Source organism: Filobasidium floriforme (assembly GCF_021052385.1).
Source record: "Filobasidium floriforme strain CBS 6241 chromosome Unknown HD553scaffold_20, whole genome shotgun sequence".
Classification (NCBI taxonomy): domain Eukaryota; kingdom Fungi; phylum Basidiomycota; class Tremellomycetes; order Filobasidiales; family Filobasidiaceae; genus Filobasidium; species Filobasidium floriforme.
Genome location: NW_025763641.1, coordinates 317,447 through 334,147, shown reverse-complemented (window position 1 = coordinate 334,147; position 16,701 = coordinate 317,447). Strand labels below are relative to the sequence as shown.

General features: G+C 53.1%; 7 protein-coding genes across 7 annotated transcripts; 4 read left to right on the top strand and 3 right to left on the bottom strand.

Moving 5' to 3' along the window:
• The first annotated feature begins 201 nt into the window (after nt 1–201).
• Nucleotides 202–2,261, top strand: HD553DRAFT_106974 (putative cap binding protein). The gene is made up of 6 exons (XM_046176406.1): nt 202–777; nt 965–1,125; nt 1,228–1,291; nt 1,379–1,492; nt 1,570–1,679; nt 1,752–2,261. Exons 1-6 carry the CDS (start codon nt 598–600, stop codon nt 1,972–1,974), a joined length of 852 nt encoding a protein of 283 aa, XP_046034303.1. The 5' UTR covers nt 202–597; the 3' UTR covers nt 1,975–2,261.
• On the bottom strand, nt 2,080–3,328 carry HD553DRAFT_316450 (mediator of RNA polymerase II transcription subunit 31). The gene is made up of 5 exons (XM_046180628.1): nt 3,231–3,328; nt 2,823–2,950; nt 2,528–2,661; nt 2,338–2,460; nt 2,080–2,261 (listed from the first exon to the last, which is right to left on the bottom strand). The coding sequence occupies exons 2-5, from the start codon at nt 2,886–2,888 to the stop codon at nt 2,144–2,146; spliced, it is 441 nt and encodes a 146-aa protein (XP_046034302.1). The 5' UTR covers nt 2,889–2,950; nt 3,231–3,328; the 3' UTR covers nt 2,080–2,143.
• Nucleotides 3,329–3,525: 197 nt separating this feature from the next.
• Nucleotides 3,526–8,287, top strand: HD553DRAFT_316445 (uncharacterized protein). Its single transcript, XM_046180627.1, has 17 exons — nt 3,526–3,707; nt 3,789–3,906; nt 3,984–4,138; nt 4,228–4,339; nt 4,425–4,528; nt 4,611–4,681; nt 4,762–4,936; nt 5,001–5,341; nt 5,410–5,481; nt 5,542–5,679; nt 5,751–6,101; nt 6,160–6,278; nt 6,346–6,528; nt 6,598–6,701; nt 6,768–7,447; nt 7,515–7,658; nt 7,724–8,287. The coding sequence occupies exons 1-17, from the start codon at nt 3,622–3,624 to the stop codon at nt 8,041–8,043; spliced, it is 3,273 nt and encodes a 1,090-aa protein (XP_046034301.1). The 5' UTR covers nt 3,526–3,621; the 3' UTR covers nt 8,044–8,287.
• Nucleotides 8,288–8,361: 74 nt separating this feature from the next.
• Nucleotides 8,362–13,047, top strand: HD553DRAFT_316443 (uncharacterized protein). The gene is made up of 10 exons (XM_046180626.1): nt 8,362–8,515; nt 8,589–8,760; nt 8,838–10,736; nt 10,805–10,915; nt 10,986–11,114; nt 11,174–11,731; nt 11,799–12,478; nt 12,548–12,667; nt 12,732–12,790; nt 12,860–13,047. Exons 1-10 carry the CDS (start codon nt 8,457–8,459, stop codon nt 12,937–12,939), a joined length of 3,867 nt encoding a protein of 1,288 aa, XP_046034300.1. The 5' UTR covers nt 8,362–8,456; the 3' UTR covers nt 12,940–13,047.
• Nucleotides 13,048–13,109: 62 nt separating this feature from the next.
• On the bottom strand, nt 13,110–13,913 carry HD553DRAFT_329585 (30s ribosomal protein s13; the record flags this gene model as incomplete). The annotated part of the gene is made up of 4 exons (XM_046181926.1): nt 13,110–13,151; nt 13,286–13,385; nt 13,466–13,800; nt 13,869–13,913. 4 exons carry the CDS (start codon nt 13,911–13,913, stop codon nt 13,110–13,112), a joined length of 522 nt encoding a protein of 173 aa, XP_046034299.1.
• Nucleotides 13,914–14,186: 273 nt separating this feature from the next.
• On the top strand, nt 14,187–14,973 carry HD553DRAFT_287744 (uncharacterized protein). The gene is made up of 3 exons (XM_046178290.1): nt 14,187–14,293; nt 14,372–14,520; nt 14,594–14,973. The coding sequence occupies exons 1-3, from the start codon at nt 14,215–14,217 to the stop codon at nt 14,912–14,914; spliced, it is 549 nt and encodes a 182-aa protein (XP_046034298.1). The 5' UTR covers nt 14,187–14,214; the 3' UTR covers nt 14,915–14,973.
• A 91-nt stretch (nt 14,974–15,064) lies between these two features.
• HD553DRAFT_275626 (putative Serine/threonine kinase receptor associated protein) lies at nt 15,065–16,606 on the bottom strand (the record flags this gene model as incomplete). Its single annotated transcript, XM_046177912.1, has 7 exons — nt 15,065–15,183; nt 15,257–15,483; nt 15,560–15,876; nt 15,955–16,063; nt 16,143–16,221; nt 16,293–16,387; nt 16,530–16,606. The coding sequence occupies 7 exons, from the start codon at nt 16,604–16,606 to the stop codon at nt 15,065–15,067; spliced, it is 1,023 nt and encodes a 340-aa protein (XP_046034297.1).
• Nucleotides 16,607–16,701: the final 95 nt, after the last annotated feature.

Here is a 16,701-nt window from a genome sequence, read left to right as displayed (position 1 = left end):
ATCCTCGAGTTATGACGCCGAGGAAGCAAGGGGATATCAAAAGTTCCGGCGCATGGTATTTGCTTCCGGAAGGAGAGGGTTGTCCTAAAGAGAGTCACGTGACTCAACCCTCTACCCCTTCCCTTCTCCTCCCCTCCCACCTCGCACCCTCGTCGCTCACCGAGGGCAGAAGACGATCTTACCATCTCTCCTGACGATAACCCTGGCTGAGTCTGGTCAACACTTACAACTACAACCAATCTCTGATACTGAACATCATCTCACTTGTCTCTGTACGTCTCATCGCCCAGATCCTGCCACGTCTTCCCCACAAGTGACGCGACAGATTCAGTTGGCGACCGAAAAAAGATCTTACAGGCTGACCATCGAGAAAGGACCCCCTTATTCTCCTCCCCTTCTCTTTGTACCCCCGCACGGTTCTACCTCCTTGAAACTCGGAACTGGGACGAAACACAAATCAAAGGGGATAAAAACGGCATCGATCTAGACAACTCGTGCATATTATACAGGCCGAAGATCGATATCATACGAACTATTCGATAGAAAGAGAGAGAAAACGGCCACGGATCCAGCCATAACACACCACAGAATCTAAGCATGTCTTCCGAACCTACCGCCACCGAATCCGCCGCTGCGCAATCAATAGCCGGTCAGCCGCAGTCGACGGATGATCTGAAGGTCAAGCAGGACGGCGGGGTCGAGCAGGTCAAGGAGGGAGAGCAGAAGGAAGGTGGTGACAAGACCGTGTTTGATGATGCTGGGAACTTTAACGTCAAGGTGAGTCTCGGGTTGAAGTCTTGTAGTGTTGCGGATTGGTGTGGTGGGAGATGAGTTCTAATACTGATGAAAGCCTTTTCTTAACATTCTCATCTCGCCTCCTCCTCTTCTACGTCCAATTCCACTTTATCGCAACGCAAATCAACCGCCCTCCAATACAATCGCGCGCCGGATCCTGGACCCGCAGCACCCGCTCTTCTCTCAATGGACCCTCTACTTCTCCTCGCCCCACGTAAAGAACGTCCCCAAGACGCCTAGCACCGCCGCCGCTCCTGCTGGGCAGGCGAGCGGATGGATGGAGGATATGAGGAAGGTCGCCAAGTTTGATAGCGTAGAGGAGTTCTGGGGGTGAGTTGGACGCGAAGTCGGGAATTCGGGTCTGGGGGCAGATCAACGTGGAAGAGAAAGGGAAGCTGATGATGAGATCGATGTGTGTGTGTCGAAATATAGGTTGCACAACAACATCGTACCGCCTTCGACTCTTGGCCAAAAGGCCGACTACTACCTCTTCAAGGTCAGTTTAGCGAGACTGCCCTTTGTTCGGTGGGTATCGGACCTGGCAGCTGATCGCGACGAGTTCCTCTCGGTGACGATTTCGTAGGAGGACATCATCCCCGCCTGGGAAGATTCGGCGAACAAGAACGGTGGCAAGTGGAGCGTTCAGCTGCCCAAGGAGAAGACCAAGGCGACGATCGACCAGATGTGGTTGTATACGGTGAGTTTCCGGCAATCACAAATAACGCTGAAAAGCGGCTGCAACGACCGAGGCTGACCGTGATCGATACGCCGTAGATGTTGGCAGCTATCGGGGAGACTTACGAGACCGACGCCGGAAGCAAGGATATGGGCGAGCCCTCAGACGATCTCGTCACCGGCGTCATTGTCAACGTCCGACCAGCCTTGTGAGTGAGAGTTACGATGCTAGAAGACACGTGTAAGGCTGAAGCTGATGGTTTTCTCGGTCGACGTGCCAGCTTCCGACTGAACATCTGGACCCGACAAGCGCCTACCGACCCCAACGAGCCTTCCCCCTTGCTCGAACGCATCCTCAAGATCGGTCGACACTTTAAAAAGGACGTGCTCGGGTACGAGCTCGACGCCAAGTTGATGCAGAGCGGGTACTCTACCGAGGTCGAGTTTATCAACCACAAGGACGGGGAGAAGAAGTTGAAGGCCAAGAAGATCGTGCTTAACTGAGAGGCATGAATATCGGAAAGGGCAGCGATGAGGGACGTAATGAGGGAGGGCCTTTGTACTTTTGACTTCAGGGATGATAATTCGATCGGATACAATCGAGGTAGCGAAGCGGGTATGGTATACGATACAACAGGTGTTGGGCCAGACTCGAAAGTGCTCCATTTGAGTGTCAGCTGGCGGATATCGATGCAGGTCCGACGGTGCCGCTCTTCACTTCTTCTCCGATTTTCTTCTCCTTGTCGGCTTCCGTCACGACATGGTCTTCCTCTCTGAACCTCGTTCCGAAACTGTGTTGAGAAATACAAGCAATTGAAACGGTCAGAGAAAGCGCGGCTTGAGAACACAATGATGGCTATCACTAACCTGCTATCCCACCCGAGTAACTCTTGCTTTTGCATATCATCCACAAACTGGTAGCTCTTCAGCGCTTGGCGGAACGAGGGGGAAGAGGATAGTAAGGACAGGTGGTGCAACGCCGTCGGGTAACTTTCCGTGCAGATTCCCCAATTATCATCTTCACTCAAAGATCAAGACGATTTGAGAAGAGACGTACTTGATGAACTGCGCATAATCAGGTCGTCGCCAATAAGACAGGTAGTCGAGGTAGTTGATGAACTTTGGATCGTCCAGGTAACCCTTGGAAGCTAGTTCGTACAAGTAGTTTGGAGAGGCTAGGCATTGCAGGAACTAGGTTGGATGTGTCAAACGAAGCGGTTTCGGGACGTATCGTAAGTCCAAGATCAAGGTGCACGACGAGCAGGAAGAGTATCGAAGGCATAGTAATGACATGTAGAGGGGTCAGATCGACTAATCGTACAGGTTACAAAAGTAGGGAAGAGGGGATGTACCTCGAGTTCGACCTCGAAGCGGTCCTTGTTCGCCTGCCGAGCTAGATCGGATGGAAGCAATGACATAGAGAATGAAGGCAAGGAGAAGGGTACAGATACCGATGAGAGCTGATTTCTAGTTTACGTTTCTTTTCGGTTCGCGAAGAAAGCATAAACAGCAAACGGCGAAGTCAGCGATCGTGTTCCCGATACGATGAGAGGCATGCGAGGCCGACGGAAGAACGGATGATTTGGTAGGAGGTTTCAGAAGGAACAATTGGAATATGGTTAAAACTTTCTTGTGTTTCCGCACGAGCCTTTCCCCGGAGTTGCGTATATGGGGAAAGGTTTGGATGGAAAAGCTGACATCATGAAAGGGGTGGAATACGGGGAGAAGGAAGGAGACAGGAGGCAGGAGAAGATGCTCACACGTAGACGGCTCTAGGCGAGTTGCTTGTACAAACGAGGACGGATGGTCAATGTTCTGTTAGGAGTGAGTGCAGATGAGAAAGAGGTCGTTCATGATCTCATGTCGTCTTGCTTTATGGCTATGAGCGGATTGGCGTGATCCCGATCAACTCGATCCAAGAGGAAGCGCAAATCCACTTAAGCGCTTGCGTAATGAACGCGATGAGACGCGGACGCGACGCGTTCGATATGATGATCGATGGATTACGGGCAAAGGCGTCAACGTCGGCGGGGTGATAGCAGCTAGCAGATATAGCAGCAGTCAGATACAGTGTGCACTTGCACATCACGCATCCCGTAATATCGACACCGGACTGCACGTCTTGCCAATTAGCCTTGTCCCAGTGTGACCATGTCCTTCGCCCCGCCATCCGCCGTTCGGGAAGGCCCATCGCATCTGCCCGGAGTCACCCGATTAACTTACTCTCGGGATGGAACGTGAGCATATTGGACTCATGGATACATGCTGTTGTGATCTTGATCAATGTTGACGTCGATGGAACTTACGCCGCCGTGTAGAACGATCTTTACGGGAGGTTCAGACTGCATGCTCCGGTATCATAACGTCAATGAACCGGATACCGAACCGGGGTTCTTTGACGAACATCGAGATCCTATCACTTGTCTAGCTACCACGGCATGTCCTTCCCGCCTATAGCTATCTCGATGGCCTGTTCGAATCAAACTAAAGCTGTACCATATCGTCGCAAATAGTCTTCCAACCTGCTCACGGGATGCATAGATGGAACGACCCGCTCGTTCGACTACCCGGCCAACGAATTCGCCGGGAATCTAGCCCGATCTTCTGGGGTTGCTGTTAGATGGCTAGCCATCGATCAGGGTGGAGAAAAGGTGGCATTATGTTCCGAGTGAGTGTGTGGAAAATTACCGTCATAAAACAGGAAATGACTGACTGCGATGGCTGAACCGATACTCGCGATTCGATCACGACGAACAGCGACCTGCTAGTCAAGATCGTCAACATCCGGGACCCGATACAGATCAGCGTCCTCCCTGGCCTTTCTCGACCCGTCCGATCTGCCTCATGGCATACACGGCAAGACATGCTCGTACGTTGACCCAAGCGCTTGTTTCAACGAACAATGTTGGTGGACCGGTAATGATCGAACGACGGATTCCTGTTGCACATCATAGACTATAATCACCTCGGATGGAAAGATCCAGATCTACGGATTTGAAGATGGAAACGCTTCGTGCTTGAAGACCATCGAAGCGATGGCTGCTCCGGGGAAACCAGAGTAAGCACGATTGTCTGCCAAGGACCAAGTTCACGAGACGGGTGGCAATCTGAGCCTGTACGGTCTTGTTGGGGGGTATCAGTGATGAGCTACCTTGTGCTGTGGCATGGCACCCGAAGGGCGATTACTTTGTTGTACCAACACGGAGTCATGGTGAGCGATTTTGAACACGAGATATTGCACACAAGCTCATTCAGGATATTGCGCCGTCTTCGTGTCGCTGTTTTATGCAGATATCGCCATTGTGGACCGGGATACATGGACGAGACAGGGCAATTTCTCTGCTTCTGGACACGATGGCGAGATAGGGTTGTTGGCTTGGTCGCCGAACGGACTTTACCTCGCCTCCAGTGGTAAAGACGATCAGATCATCGTATGGGAGACTGAAGGGAGGCAGCCTGTAGCAAGGTGATTCCGGCGGAAAAGACAGGGACCAAGGTTGGCACGCTGAGATGACTATTCGTATTATTAGGGTCAAGGTCAACGGCGGGACCGTGACGGGTTTGGAGTTCTCACCGACAGACAATGCTCTCTCCTGGGCGTGTGTTGACGGGACTTTCAACACCTGGACAGATCCCGTTCCAGCAGAAAAGCCTCACCCGGCTCAACAACCTCGCGTTCACGCGACGAGGCAGAACGGGCTGGGCGATGGTGGCGAAGGTCTCAAACAGCTCGACGGGGAGGATGACGATGATATGGGGGAGGACCTGGCGGATTTCGATAATGACGATTGGATCGTCGATGATGAGGATGGGGGCAAGTATAGGGAGAGGGAGACCAGTCCGAATGTTGGTAATGGGGTGAGGGAAGTCGGTAAGTCAGCAGCACGTCAGACAAGGGCCGATTTGAATTCGTGGAAGGCTGAAAGATTGGCGATATAGTTGGAATTACGAAAGCGCAGGCCGCTTTTCAACCTGGTTCGACGGCCATGCGAAACAAGAAGAGATACCTAGGTGCGTTGCTTAGCAGGTTTTCTCCAAGGAGTTTAAAACATTGAGGTCGGTCTGCTACAGCTTTCAACATGATCGGAGTCGTCGATGTTACGGATCAGGATACACATCACGTGGTCAACGTCGAGTTTCACGACAAGAGCGCCGACCGGAGAGGTTATCACTTCCAGGATCACAACCGCTTCCATCTGGCAGCTGTCGGTGAGCAGATATCGTCTCGAACGCGTTTCCGCGTATTGCTCTCCTGAGTTCACGTCTTTTCGCGTATCCAGGTGAGCAGGGAATCGTCTATGGATCTCACGCCGACGGGGATCTTCCAGCGCTGGTGCACTACCGAGCGTATGATACGTGGGCATCGGGAGCCGACTGGCAGGTGTCATTACCAGCGGGCGAGCAGCCGGTCCTGCTCGCTGCCGGAGGCAAGCCATTAGCTAACGAGTTCGAAGTGGAGAGCCAGAACATGGGCAGCGTCATCGTCGCAACATCCAGAGGATTCATCCGGTTCTTCACTGGCAGCGGGGTTCAACGCTATCTGTGGCGTATGGGAGAGGAGATGGTCAGCATGGCTGCAAGTCACGAGATGGCTTTCCTGGTACACAGGGAAGGCGGGACGAGTTTGGATGGTCAGTCGTCTCTTCGTCTGAGATGCGCCTTCGCGCTAATCTTGCTTCGTCTCGCCAGGTTGCCAAAACCTGAGATATACTTTGGTCGACCTCGATAGCTATGACATCGTTCAAGAAGGCCGAATCCCATTACCCAAAAAGACTACCCTTGCTTGGATAGGGTTCTCACAAAGCGGCGTGAGTTGAAATAAGTCGCGCTCAAAGGATAGTCGAAGCTCATGCTGAATAATCTTGTCCGTACTAGGCGCCGGCGATGTATGATTCGGACGGTCTGCTGTCCTTGCTTGACCGAAGCCGGCGTCAAGGACAGGCTCGATGGTCACCGTTAGTGGACACTCGAGGGTTGGTGAAGAAGGAAGGAGGGAACCAAACGGCATACTGGCCCGTTGGGTTGACCGACAAGCAGATGATGTGTGTGATTCTCAAGGTGAGCAGGCTGAACAACGTCCAATATCGACGGACACCAATCGTTGTTCGTCACGTCTGGTGCCCTCAGGGGAACGAGCGGGAACCGTACTTCCCTCGGCCGGTCATATTAGATGTCGATATGACGATACCTCTACTCAATTTGGATATTTCGCAAGGTCAACTTGAAGAAAAGTTAGTCGATTACGGTACATGGATGAGCGACTACCGATAAACGATACTGATCATGGCTGCCGACAGACTGATGCAAGAGCAACTCCAGCTGAACTTGCTGAGAGACATGGTCAAAGAGCGCTCAGAGCTATCCTACGATATCAGCAAAATCGAGGTATCACAGGACAAGGAGCTGATCCAACTCGTTCAGGCGGCTTGCAAGGCTGACAAGTTGCAACGAGCTCTTGACATTGTCCGGATGATGAACAACGTCAAGTCGATGGAAGCAGCGGCCAAGGTCGCGCAGTTCTACCACTTGCCAGGATTGCAGGAGAAGATCGGGATCATCCGAGAGGCGACGGAAGAGAAGCGGAGGGAGAAGGAACGGAACGAACGCTACGGTGGCTATCGAATGGTGGCGAGAGAGACCCCTCTTCCCGAGAGCCCGTACGGCGTCGCTTCTAAAGCTTCCCTAGCAGCAGCTCGGCAGGACACCGACTTCGCACCCAGAACAGCAATGTCGAAGCGTACAGCAAGAGCTTCTGTAGGAGCGCATCTCAATGCCGCTGCTGTACCGGTCCCCCGATATGTGTCGGAGACTCCAGAACCGATGAGTATGCCCATACAAGACGACAAAGATGTATCACCACCGAGCCCTGAAACCAAACGGAGGCGATTGAACAATGGTCATGCTGAGGAGGACGGCTTCAAAAGGCCGCAACCGCCTAGCGAGTCGATCGCCTCGGAACCGGTACACAAGTCCGGAGGTGAGCTGATCTCAGAAGTCTGAGATGCTTTGGTCGTGCGGATACTCACCCAGCAACCTGTTACCAGGCTTGAAGAACCCATTTGCGCGCAAAGCGCCAGCTTCTAATCCTTTTGCCAAATCCAACATCGCTAATACTACCTTAGCAAAGAAGAGCTATTCGTTCTTCGACAAGGTCGAGGATGCCGAACAGGCTGCTAAGAAGAACGCCGGTATGTCATCAACCCCCAGATCGAGGGAGTTGTGCAGAGCTAATGTGAAAGCACATTATATTCAGCTAAAAACGGAGCCTCTAATGCGGCAAAGAAGACCGCTAAGCAGACTACGCTCTCTTTAGCACCCAAGGCACCTGTGACGCGGCCTTCGCTCCAGAGCGAAGATTCTCTGGCTTCGACCGTCGTAGATTCGATAGCGGATACCGAGCAGGACGACGTGGACATGGAGGACGGGCTGGAGGAAACGCAGACGGATGGCATGTCTCTTCGAGCGAGCCCTGACCCCCTAGATGAACAAGCGGTAGCGGACGACGATGCTGAACCTCTCGAAGTGAGTAAACTCTCGTCTCTCAACCATATGCAAACATTCGTTGAGCGCTGAACGAAACCTTTTGGACTTGCGCCCGCAGTGGGAAGATTCGGATAATGAGGATGCGCCGGTACAGCGACCTGAGTCTCTGGAGGCATGATCATTGATACGAATACCCTTTCGCAGCTGCAGGTTGCTCTTATGGAGCAACCTGCGTGTTCTGATATAAGTTGTAGTATTAGATAGCATTTTCATAATGAACCCCTTGTACTGATTGATACCTGACAGAAGCGCGCGCTTATATTTGGTTGCCTCCACTTTTCGATTGACGGCACCTTGACGGCTTCGACGACTTTGAGCGATGAATGAATGCAATGTGTTCCGTGAAGGCTCGATCTCAAAGACTCGACAAGGTCTCTGCAAACCTGGGCTCAGCTCGGAACGTATACACCTAGAACATATAATCTTGTCAAACGCTCGTGAAAATGCCTCCCAAGAAAGGCGGAAAGAAGGGCAAGAAGGATCTGGACAATGACGATTACTGGTGAGCAGGCAGCATACATTCCTTTTGTCCGAGTGGACTCCCAGTTGACAATCGATTGGACGATTCTATGCAGGGCAAACAAGGAGATCGATGTAGATCCGTTGGCATCACCGGCTGCTGCAGATGATGTACCGGTGCCCAAGGGCAAAGGAAAGCAGGCAAAGAGCGCTTATGCCCTGCTCGAGGAGTTTGAGGCTGGTGGCGGCGAGGACAACGAGGATGGAGCTGGTGGCGGGGGCCTCATGGTGAGCAAGTCTCCGTATCTATTCCAAGTGGCCTGTTTTGTTCACTGACTGACTCAACATCATTACATCGAGCCCAGTCGGCCATGCGATCACGAAAGGACCGGAAACCCAAGGGCAAAAAGTCGGCTCCTGTCTCGGATGACGACGAGCCTTCAACGCCGGCCCCCAAAGAGGCCCCTCAGGCTGATCTCGATGATGAGTGGCCAGAAGACGATGTGAAACCTAAAAAGGGCAAGAAGGGCAAGAAAGATAAGAAGGGAGGCAAGAAGGACTTGGACGAGGATGAAGACATGGACGGTTCGGCGGTGCTTGACGCTCCCGCCCAGCCTGCCGAGGCTCCTCAAGCGGACATTGACGATGAATGGCCCGAAGACGATGTCAAGCCGAAAAAGGGAAAGAAGGGCAAGAAGGCCAAGGGTGGCAAGAAGGCTGATGAGGAGGATGAGGAGGCAGAGGTAGAGCAGGTCGTTGCCGAGATCGAGCCTGCTCAACAAGCCGAGGTCGCCGATCTGGACGACGAGTGGCCGGAAGAGGATGTCAAGCCTAAGAAGGGAAAGAAGGGAAAGAAGCAGAACAAAAAGGACGAAGATGAGGAGGAAGAAGGTGTTGCAACTCCGGCTGCTCCTGCTACACCTGTTCCCGAGCCTGCCGCCACTGCCGCCGATAACGACGAAGATGAGGAGCCTCAGGATGGCGAGGTCAAGATCCTGTCAAAGAAGGAGAAGGAAAAGCTGAAGAAGGAAAAGGAGAAGGCCAAGAAGAAGGCTCAGGCTGAGCGAAAGAAGGCTGAGGCAGCTGCGGCTTCGGGAGGTGCCCCTGTTGAAGCTGAGAAGAAGCCAGAACCAGAGGTCGAGACCGTCGCCAAAGCTGAGGACGAGGAAGAGGATGATGACGAGGGCGGTGCTGGCGGGGCCGGTGCGGCCGACAAGAAGAAGAAAAAGAAGAAGAAGAAGGCAGCAGAGAAGGCTGAACCGGAGCCTCCAAAGAAGAAGGTCAATGCCAAGGTGGCGGCTTTGGCAGCTGCGATGGAGAGGAAGAAGCAGATCGAGGAGGAGGCTCGACGGGCAGAAGAGGAAGCTCGTCGGCTCGCTGAGGAAGAGGAAGCGCGTCTTGCTGAGGAGGAGCGTCTAGCCGAGGAGGCTAGGGCTATCAAGAGGCAGAAGGAGAAGGAGAAGCGAGACCTCGCACGAAAAGAGGGAAGGCTCCTGACTCCTAAACAAAAGGCAGAAAAGGCCGCTGCCGAGGCACGAATGAAGGCCCTGCTCGCTTCTGGCGTCAAGGTTGAGGGTCTCGACGCTAGCGGACAGCCTGCTGCCAAGCCCAAGAAGCCCGTCTATGGAAACAAAAAGAAGCAACCCGTGAAAAAGGCAGAAGCCGCTGCACCTGAGCCTGTCAAGGAGGAGCCCAAGACAGAAGAAGCAAAGCCTGCTGCGGCCGACGAGGATGACGATTGGGACAAGTCCGAAACCGAGGAGGTCACCAAGGCGGTCGGCAAGGTGGAGATCAAGGAGGAGTCCGAGGATGATTGGGACAAGAGTAGCGATGAAGAGGAGGAAGTTAAGCCTACTCCTCCCGCCAAATCTGAGAGCTCAGAAAAGGCTGCTTCCAAACCCGCCGCTCAACCCGCTGCTAAGTCCGCTGTCAAACCTGCCGGCAAGCCTGCTGCTAAGGCTGCCGCCAAGGAGGAGTCCGAGTCCGAGTCTGAATCGGAATCTGATGAGGACTCAGATTCGGATGATTCGGACGACTCGGACGATTCTGACGATTCTTCCGACGAGAGCAGTTCGGAGGACGAAATGACGCCAGCTCAACGCAAGGCTGCTGCCGAGGCCGAGAGGCGAAAAGCAGAGGCCGCTGCACGACGAAAGCAACGTCATGAGGAGGCGATGGCTGCCAGGAGCAAGGACGACTTGCGAAGCCCTATCTGTTGTATTCTTGGACACGTCGATACCGGAAAGACGAAGTTGCTGGACAAGGTTAGTATTCAGCTGGTATCGCATAATGCCGACGTCGCGGTTTGCTGATCGCTTGTACAATCAATTAGATTCGTCAAACCAATGTGCAAGAGGGTGAAGCTGGAGGTATCACCCAGCAGATTGGTGCTACTTACTTCCCGGTCTCTGCTATCAAGGAGAAGACTCAGGTTGTAAACAAGGTAAGTCAGCGCCATCTCGGCTTGGCTACATCAGAGTTGCCGAATTGATTGTTCAACACGACATATCTAGGACGGCAAATTCGATTACAAGGTTCCCGGTCTCTTGATCATCGACACTCCTGGACACGAGTCTTTTACCAACTTGCGAACGCGTGGTAGTTCATTGTGTAACATTGCCATCTTGGTCGTCGACATCACTGTGAGTGGGACGTGCAAAGGTCGTGCCGGTGATGGAGACTGATCGTGAGCTTCTTCTAGCACGGTCTCGAACCTCAAACGCTCGAATCGATTCGATTGCTTCGAGAGAGGAAGACTCCCTTCGTTGTTGCCCTCAACAAGATCGACAGGTGTTACGGCTGGAATCCGATCCCGAACGGTGCTTTCCGGGACACATACAATCAGCAGGGCAAGAACACTCAGCGAGAGTTCGAGAACCGTCTTGAGGCTACCAAGTTGGCTTTCGCTGAACAGGGTTTCAACGCCGTCTTGTACGACGAGAATAAGGACTTCGGTCGATACGTCTCGTTGGTCCCCACCTCCGCCATCACCGGAGAAGGTATTCCCGACATGATCATGCTGCTGGTTCAGCTGACTCAACAGCGAATGAGTGAGCGACTGATGTACCTGTCGGAGCTCGAGTGTACCGTCCTCGAGGTTAAGGTCATCGAGGGTCTCGGAACCACCATCGACGTTGTCCTGTCGAACGGTGTCATGCGTGAGGGAGACCGAATCGTAGTCTGTGGACTCAACGGTCCCATCGTTACCAATGTCAGGGCACTTCTAACACCACAGCCGCTTCGAGAGCTGCGAGTCAAGGTGAGTCATCGGCCTGCATGGCCGTCAATCAAGTCATCGCGACACTGACGAAGGAAACCCTCGTCAGTCTGCCTACGTGCACAACAAAGAAGTCAAGGCGGCTCTAGGTATCAAGATCGCAGCTCCTGGTCTGGAAAAAGCCATCGCCGGCTCGCGTCTTTTGGTCGTAGGACCTGACGACGATGAGGAAGAGCTGATGGACGAGATCATGTCCGATCTGAAGGGAATGGAGCAATATATCGATCAAACTGGTCGTGGTGTCTGGGTTCAGGCCAGTACACTAGGATCGCTAGAAGCCTTGTTGGAGTTCTTGAAGAGCAGCAAGATCCCCGTCATGGGAATCAACATCGGACCGGTTTACAAGCGTGATATCATGCGATGTGCTGCCATGCTCGAGAAGTCACCGGAATACGCGGTCGTGCTCAGTTTCGATGTCGAGGTCGACAAGGACGCCAAGAAGCTTGCCGAAGAACTCAACGTCAAGGTATTCGAGGCACAAATCATTTACCACTTGTTCGACGCCTTTACGGCGTACATGGCCGATATTCTGGAGCAGAGGCGAAAGGACGCCGCTCCCAATGCCGTCTGGCCTTGTCGACTCAACATCCTCGCTGTCTTTGCCAAGCGTGATCCTATCGTGCTTGGTGTCGACATCATCGAGGGAACTCTGCGAACGGGAACACCTATCTGTGTCGTAAAGACGGACAAGGAGTCGGGGAAGAAGGAGATCATTCCCCTAGGAAAGATGTAAGTGTGACGGTGGTGCCTTTTTCTGCAGCTAGTCACGTAATTGAGCCTCCGGTTCCCGTTTTGCAGTTCGTCCATCGAGATCAACCACAAGAGCTTCGATCTCGTCAAGAAGTCGCAAATTGGTGCCGGAGCTGCCATCAAGATCGATCACGCCGTATATCAATCCGCCAAGTCATACGGTCGACAGTGAGTCTCGAAACAAAGAATGCCGAAGCTTAGAGCGGGACCTGATCGTAATTTGGTACCGCAGCTTCGACGAGAAGGACGAACTCATCTCACATCTTTCTCGATCGTCGATCGATGTTCTGAGTAAGCAGCAAGCTGCACCGTTCGCCTGGCAGACGATTTTCTCACAATCATTTGTTCCATCTCGTACAGAAACGACTTTCCGAGATCAGGTCGACTTGAGCGACTGGGCTCTCATCAAAGCCTTGAAGCCCAAGCTTGACATCCAGTAGTGTTTCGCACGCATCGTCTCCTCGCCGATTCTTGTATTGTCTTTCAGTCCAGCGTAAGGGTCCCATTGCGGATCCAGCCAACTTCTCCTTAGGACCTCTTCATCGATTGTATATCATCTCATTGTTAGATCGGGGACGATCATATTCGCGTGTACACCAAGTCATCTACATCACATTCGCCCGAACCGGGAAGGCGCGATTGAAGAGAGTGCCTGCATAAGCGGCGATGGGAAAGGTATTGGGACGGCGGATTCGACCCGGGATGGAAGGTTATAGCTGAAGGAAGCGGAAGAAAATCCAAGTCAGCACCCATAGATCGTTATCCGCTGTCTAAGCAGTGTGAGACGTACGAAGAAAAGGCTCGACGATCAACCCGGTTGATCTTCTTGGCCGTCTTGGCGTTGGTCCTCGTCCGTTGACCCCGCACCGGGAGACTTGCGGCGTGTCTGGATAAACATATGGAGCATAACGTATTTAGCAAGATGCGAGACGTTGGAAGAGTCTAATCGAGCTGAATGTGACTGACCGTTTCCCTCGATAAGTCCCGATCGTCCTGTGATGAGCGATATCGCTCTGCAATGATCGTCGCAGGTCCGTCTCAATTTTCAAGGTATCCAACGGATCTTCCCTGTCCGCAACGACTTCACGCTCTTTGCCTTTGGCGGAAGGTTGTTGACCCGGAGGACAGATAGGTGTAGGGTCCGGAGAGGGGTTCGTGGATGGGGAAGAGAGGTAGGCGGAGAGCGCCGTCACTTGGGCTTCGGTCAGGTTGGAGACAGTAGCTTCTGAGTGAATCTGAAGCCTAGCTAGTAGACGATAGGAAATATCATGGCTGATACCGTAGAAGGAGGTAAGGGCGACCTGTGCAGCACGAAGAGGAGATGGTCAATTAGGCGCTGAAACCGAAGAGCTCGGTTCCCCAATCTCACCCTCAACAGTTTATGGTCCGGCAGATTATGTCCTAGCAAATGCATCTCGGCCGGTTTTCAAGTATAGCGAGGGGGATGAGTGACGTTGCGGTCCTCGAGATGATCGAGAAATCACAAAGTTAGGGTAGGCAAAGGTCGACTTTTGGGATGAGAGGTGCTGCTCGTTGAGGTTGAATCAAACGCGGACATTGCGTTGTCGATTCTAATGTCCGCGTCTCCTTTCGAACACTCGCAACCTCTCTGAGCCTCTGATCGATATCAATCGTCGAGTCGAAATTGTAGCAATGCGGGATAAGCCCTGCCTCCAGTAGCTACTCAAACTATTCGTTATAGCAATTTTCTCAGTATGAACGTGACAAAAGTTGTGCGAGGCGCATCCCGACTCCCCTTGACCTCAAAGCGGGCAAACAAGGACTACTACAAGGGTAAGCTTCAATCCGCCGTCTGAGTGGATTATGCCAGGAAATGTTGAGCTGATCAATCTTCCATCCTCCACTCTGCAGGTAGCGGACAGGCATATGTACCCGGCGGTGGTCATCGAACAGGGCCTCCAGGAAAGCATGTCATCGGAGGGAAAGCCAAGTTCAGGGTGATGGACGACAAGGTCCGATACTATGTCGGACCTGGTGCCGAGATTCTCGACTCGACCGATGTGAGTGATCCATGAGTTCAGCGCCGGTTGAAATGCTTCAAAGCAGTGATTCACACTCGCTCTGATTTTATAGCTCAAACCTTACGTCGCCCGAAGCGTACAAACACCAGAACAGCCACAATACACCAAAAAGAACCCTCCTATCTCCTTCTCCCCGAACATCCACCATCAGCCCATCTCAACAGTACACCCCAAGACGAACCAGCCTCTCCGGATAAAACCTCACGATACCAAGACGTTTGCCAAGTGGTACCGAGCATTGTCGCACGAGGATCGAACGAGGGTGGTAGCGGAGACGAGGAAGACGTGGTACGAGACGATGGTAGTCAAGGGGCGAGAGGTCGTCGAGGAAGAGGCTGCGACGAGGGAGGTCGAAGCCGGTGCACAGGCATAGATGTGGACGGATGTTACGGAAAGACGAGGTCGCCTACGTCGAATGGGACATAGCGATGACAATGTACTACTGCTACGACGACTATACAACAATTCAACCCGAATACACGCATGTGTAACAAGCGGAGGGTCCATCGACTGCGATGCCCACTCAGTACGTCAATACGGTCCCGTTGCCATTGGCTTCTCCTGCTTGTTGCTGCTGGCCGTGTGGAGACTGCCACAGCCCATACGTTGTACCCGGACTCGTCTGCCAAAGCCGAATCGTCCCTGTCATAAGTAACGATGTCAAACTAATAAGCCGACATTCAATATAGAGCAATGAAGAGAGGTCTAGACTCACCATCCTCCGAACCGCTCCCATAGACCTCTCCGTCTGGACTATAGCTGACACAGTGCACCGGTCCATGATGACCCTTGTACACTTCCTGCTCTTTCCCCGTGTCCAGGTCGTACACCCTCACCCATGGGTCAGCGGACGAACCGACGACGAATCGATCACGTTTGACCGGGTGAAGTGAGGCCGATGAAACCGGGTGAGGCAGGGGAATCGAGACGGGTGGGTGTTGTCTGTCGTCGCCATCGTCAATCGATAATTAGCATAGCTCCGACACGGTGTCAGTCTGGCAGACCTGTCGGTACGCACCCCATGATATCGAGGAAATGCACCGTCTTGCCACTCGTCACGCTCAAAGTCCCTCCTCCATGTACCATCTCCATGCTATTCACCGGTTCTCCCATGTCCAAGCAACTCGTCTGTTTCAACGTCCTCAGATCCCACCACCTGACGAAACCGTCCTCGGCCGCGCTTATTCCTACGACCCCGCCTTGACCTTCGTCCCAGACGAGCGAGCGGACCGTACCCTTGCACGAGGTGTTGCCTGGGTAGTCGCCTCCGAGGACGAGCGGTTCGGCGTCCGGTCGGCCGAGGTCGAATAGTCGGATCTTCTTTTCGTTTCCTCCCTGTTGCCATCGCAGATCGCCAAACAGATCAGCGCCTCCACTACCTACTGCATAGCGCCAACCAGTCTAAGGACGCACGGTCAAGAGGTACTGCGGTGTCACCTGCGGACTGAGCGCGACGGTCCGTACGATATGCGCATGTTGGAACGTATGTAAAGCTTCCCCGCTGTACGTGTCCCAGACCTTGCTATGTGTGGGATGCCCACCAAGTTCGAGCAAGTCAGCCTGACTATGTACTGCTTTCGATTGACTGGAACTCTGCTTACGCAGAGAAATCCGCACTGCCTGTCGCAGCGCGAGACGTGTCTAGCGAGATCTTGCTGCTCCAGACAGCCCCTTTGTGTCCTACAATAAAAACCCAGCACACATCAGCCAAGTATCCCTTAAAGTCAGAAAGCAAGGAAGTCGGGGCTTACCGAGAAAAGTTCCGACCCAGTCTCCTAGCCAATTACGGAGCATGGGGTTTCCATCTTTACAGGCCGAGATGAGGAGGAACGAGCCATCGTCCAATCTATTCAAACAAGGTCGGATCGAGTCGGATCCGGATTTCCGTCGAGCACAGAGGAAGAGAAAGGGAAGAGGGGGAAGAAGGGGGAGGTCAGCGGTCGGGCTTTCACATGAACATCGAAGGAATTAAGGTAAGAACAGCTCACTTGTTGGAAAATTGCAAATGCGTCACAGGGCGTGTATGTCCGCTGCAGAGAAGGGGCTGGATCTTTCCGCTCGACATCCTGGTTGATGTACGTCTCCTTTGTTCGAAAGTGTCGAAGCTTGATAAACAGGGCAAAGATGTTCGATGTCGAGCTCTAGATTGAGGTTCCGGTA

Bases quoted from the DNA above. Each gene is read 5' to 3' on its own strand.
- HD553DRAFT_106974 (XM_046176406.1), top strand. From the start codon at position 598: ATGTCTTCCGAACCTACCGCCACCGAATCCGCCGCTGCGCAATCAATA. The intron at 1,493-1,569 runs GTGAGTTTCCGG...GATACGCCGTAG, and splicing joins ACCAGATGTGGTTGTATACG to ATGTTGGCAGCTATCGGGGA. The intron at 1,680-1,751 runs GTGAGTGAGAGT...TCGACGTGCCAG, and splicing joins GTCAACGTCCGACCAGCCTT to CTTCCGACTGAACATCTGGA.
- HD553DRAFT_316450 (XM_046180628.1), bottom strand. From the start codon at position 2,888: ATGTCATTGCTTCCATCCGATCTAGCTCGGCAGGCGAACAAGGACCGC. The intron at 2,461-2,527 runs GTACGTCTCTTC...CTGCACGGAAAG, and splicing joins GATTATGCGCAGTTCATCAA to TTACCCGACGGCGTTGCACC. The intron at 2,262-2,337 runs GTTAGTGATAGC...TTCTCAACACAG, and splicing joins TTACTCGGGTGGGATAGCAG to TTTCGGAACGAGGTTCAGAG.
- HD553DRAFT_316445 (XM_046180627.1), top strand. From the start codon at position 3,622: ATGTCCTTCGCCCCGCCATCCGCCGTTCGGGAAGGCCCATCGCATCTG. The intron at 5,482-5,541 runs GTGCGTTGCTTA...GGTCTGCTACAG, and splicing joins AAACAAGAAGAGATACCTAG to CTTTCAACATGATCGGAGTC. The intron at 6,279-6,345 runs GTGAGTTGAAAT...TGTCCGTACTAG, and splicing joins TAGGGTTCTCACAAAGCGGC to GCGCCGGCGATGTATGATTC.
- HD553DRAFT_316443 (XM_046180626.1), top strand. From the start codon at position 8,457: ATGCCTCCCAAGAAAGGCGGAAAGAAGGGCAAGAAGGATCTGGACAAT. The intron at 8,516-8,588 runs GTGAGCAGGCAG...GATTCTATGCAG, and splicing joins CTGGACAATGACGATTACTG to GGCAAACAAGGAGATCGATG. The intron at 11,732-11,798 runs GTGAGTCATCGG...AACCCTCGTCAG, and splicing joins TTCGAGAGCTGCGAGTCAAG to TCTGCCTACGTGCACAACAA.
- HD553DRAFT_287744 (XM_046178290.1), top strand. From the start codon at position 14,215: ATGAACGTGACAAAAGTTGTGCGAGGCGCATCCCGACTCCCCTTGACC. The intron at 14,294-14,371 runs GTAAGCTTCAAT...TCCACTCTGCAG, and splicing joins AAACAAGGACTACTACAAGG to GTAGCGGACAGGCATATGTA. The intron at 14,521-14,593 runs GTGAGTGATCCA...CTGATTTTATAG, and splicing joins AGATTCTCGACTCGACCGAT to CTCAAACCTTACGTCGCCCG.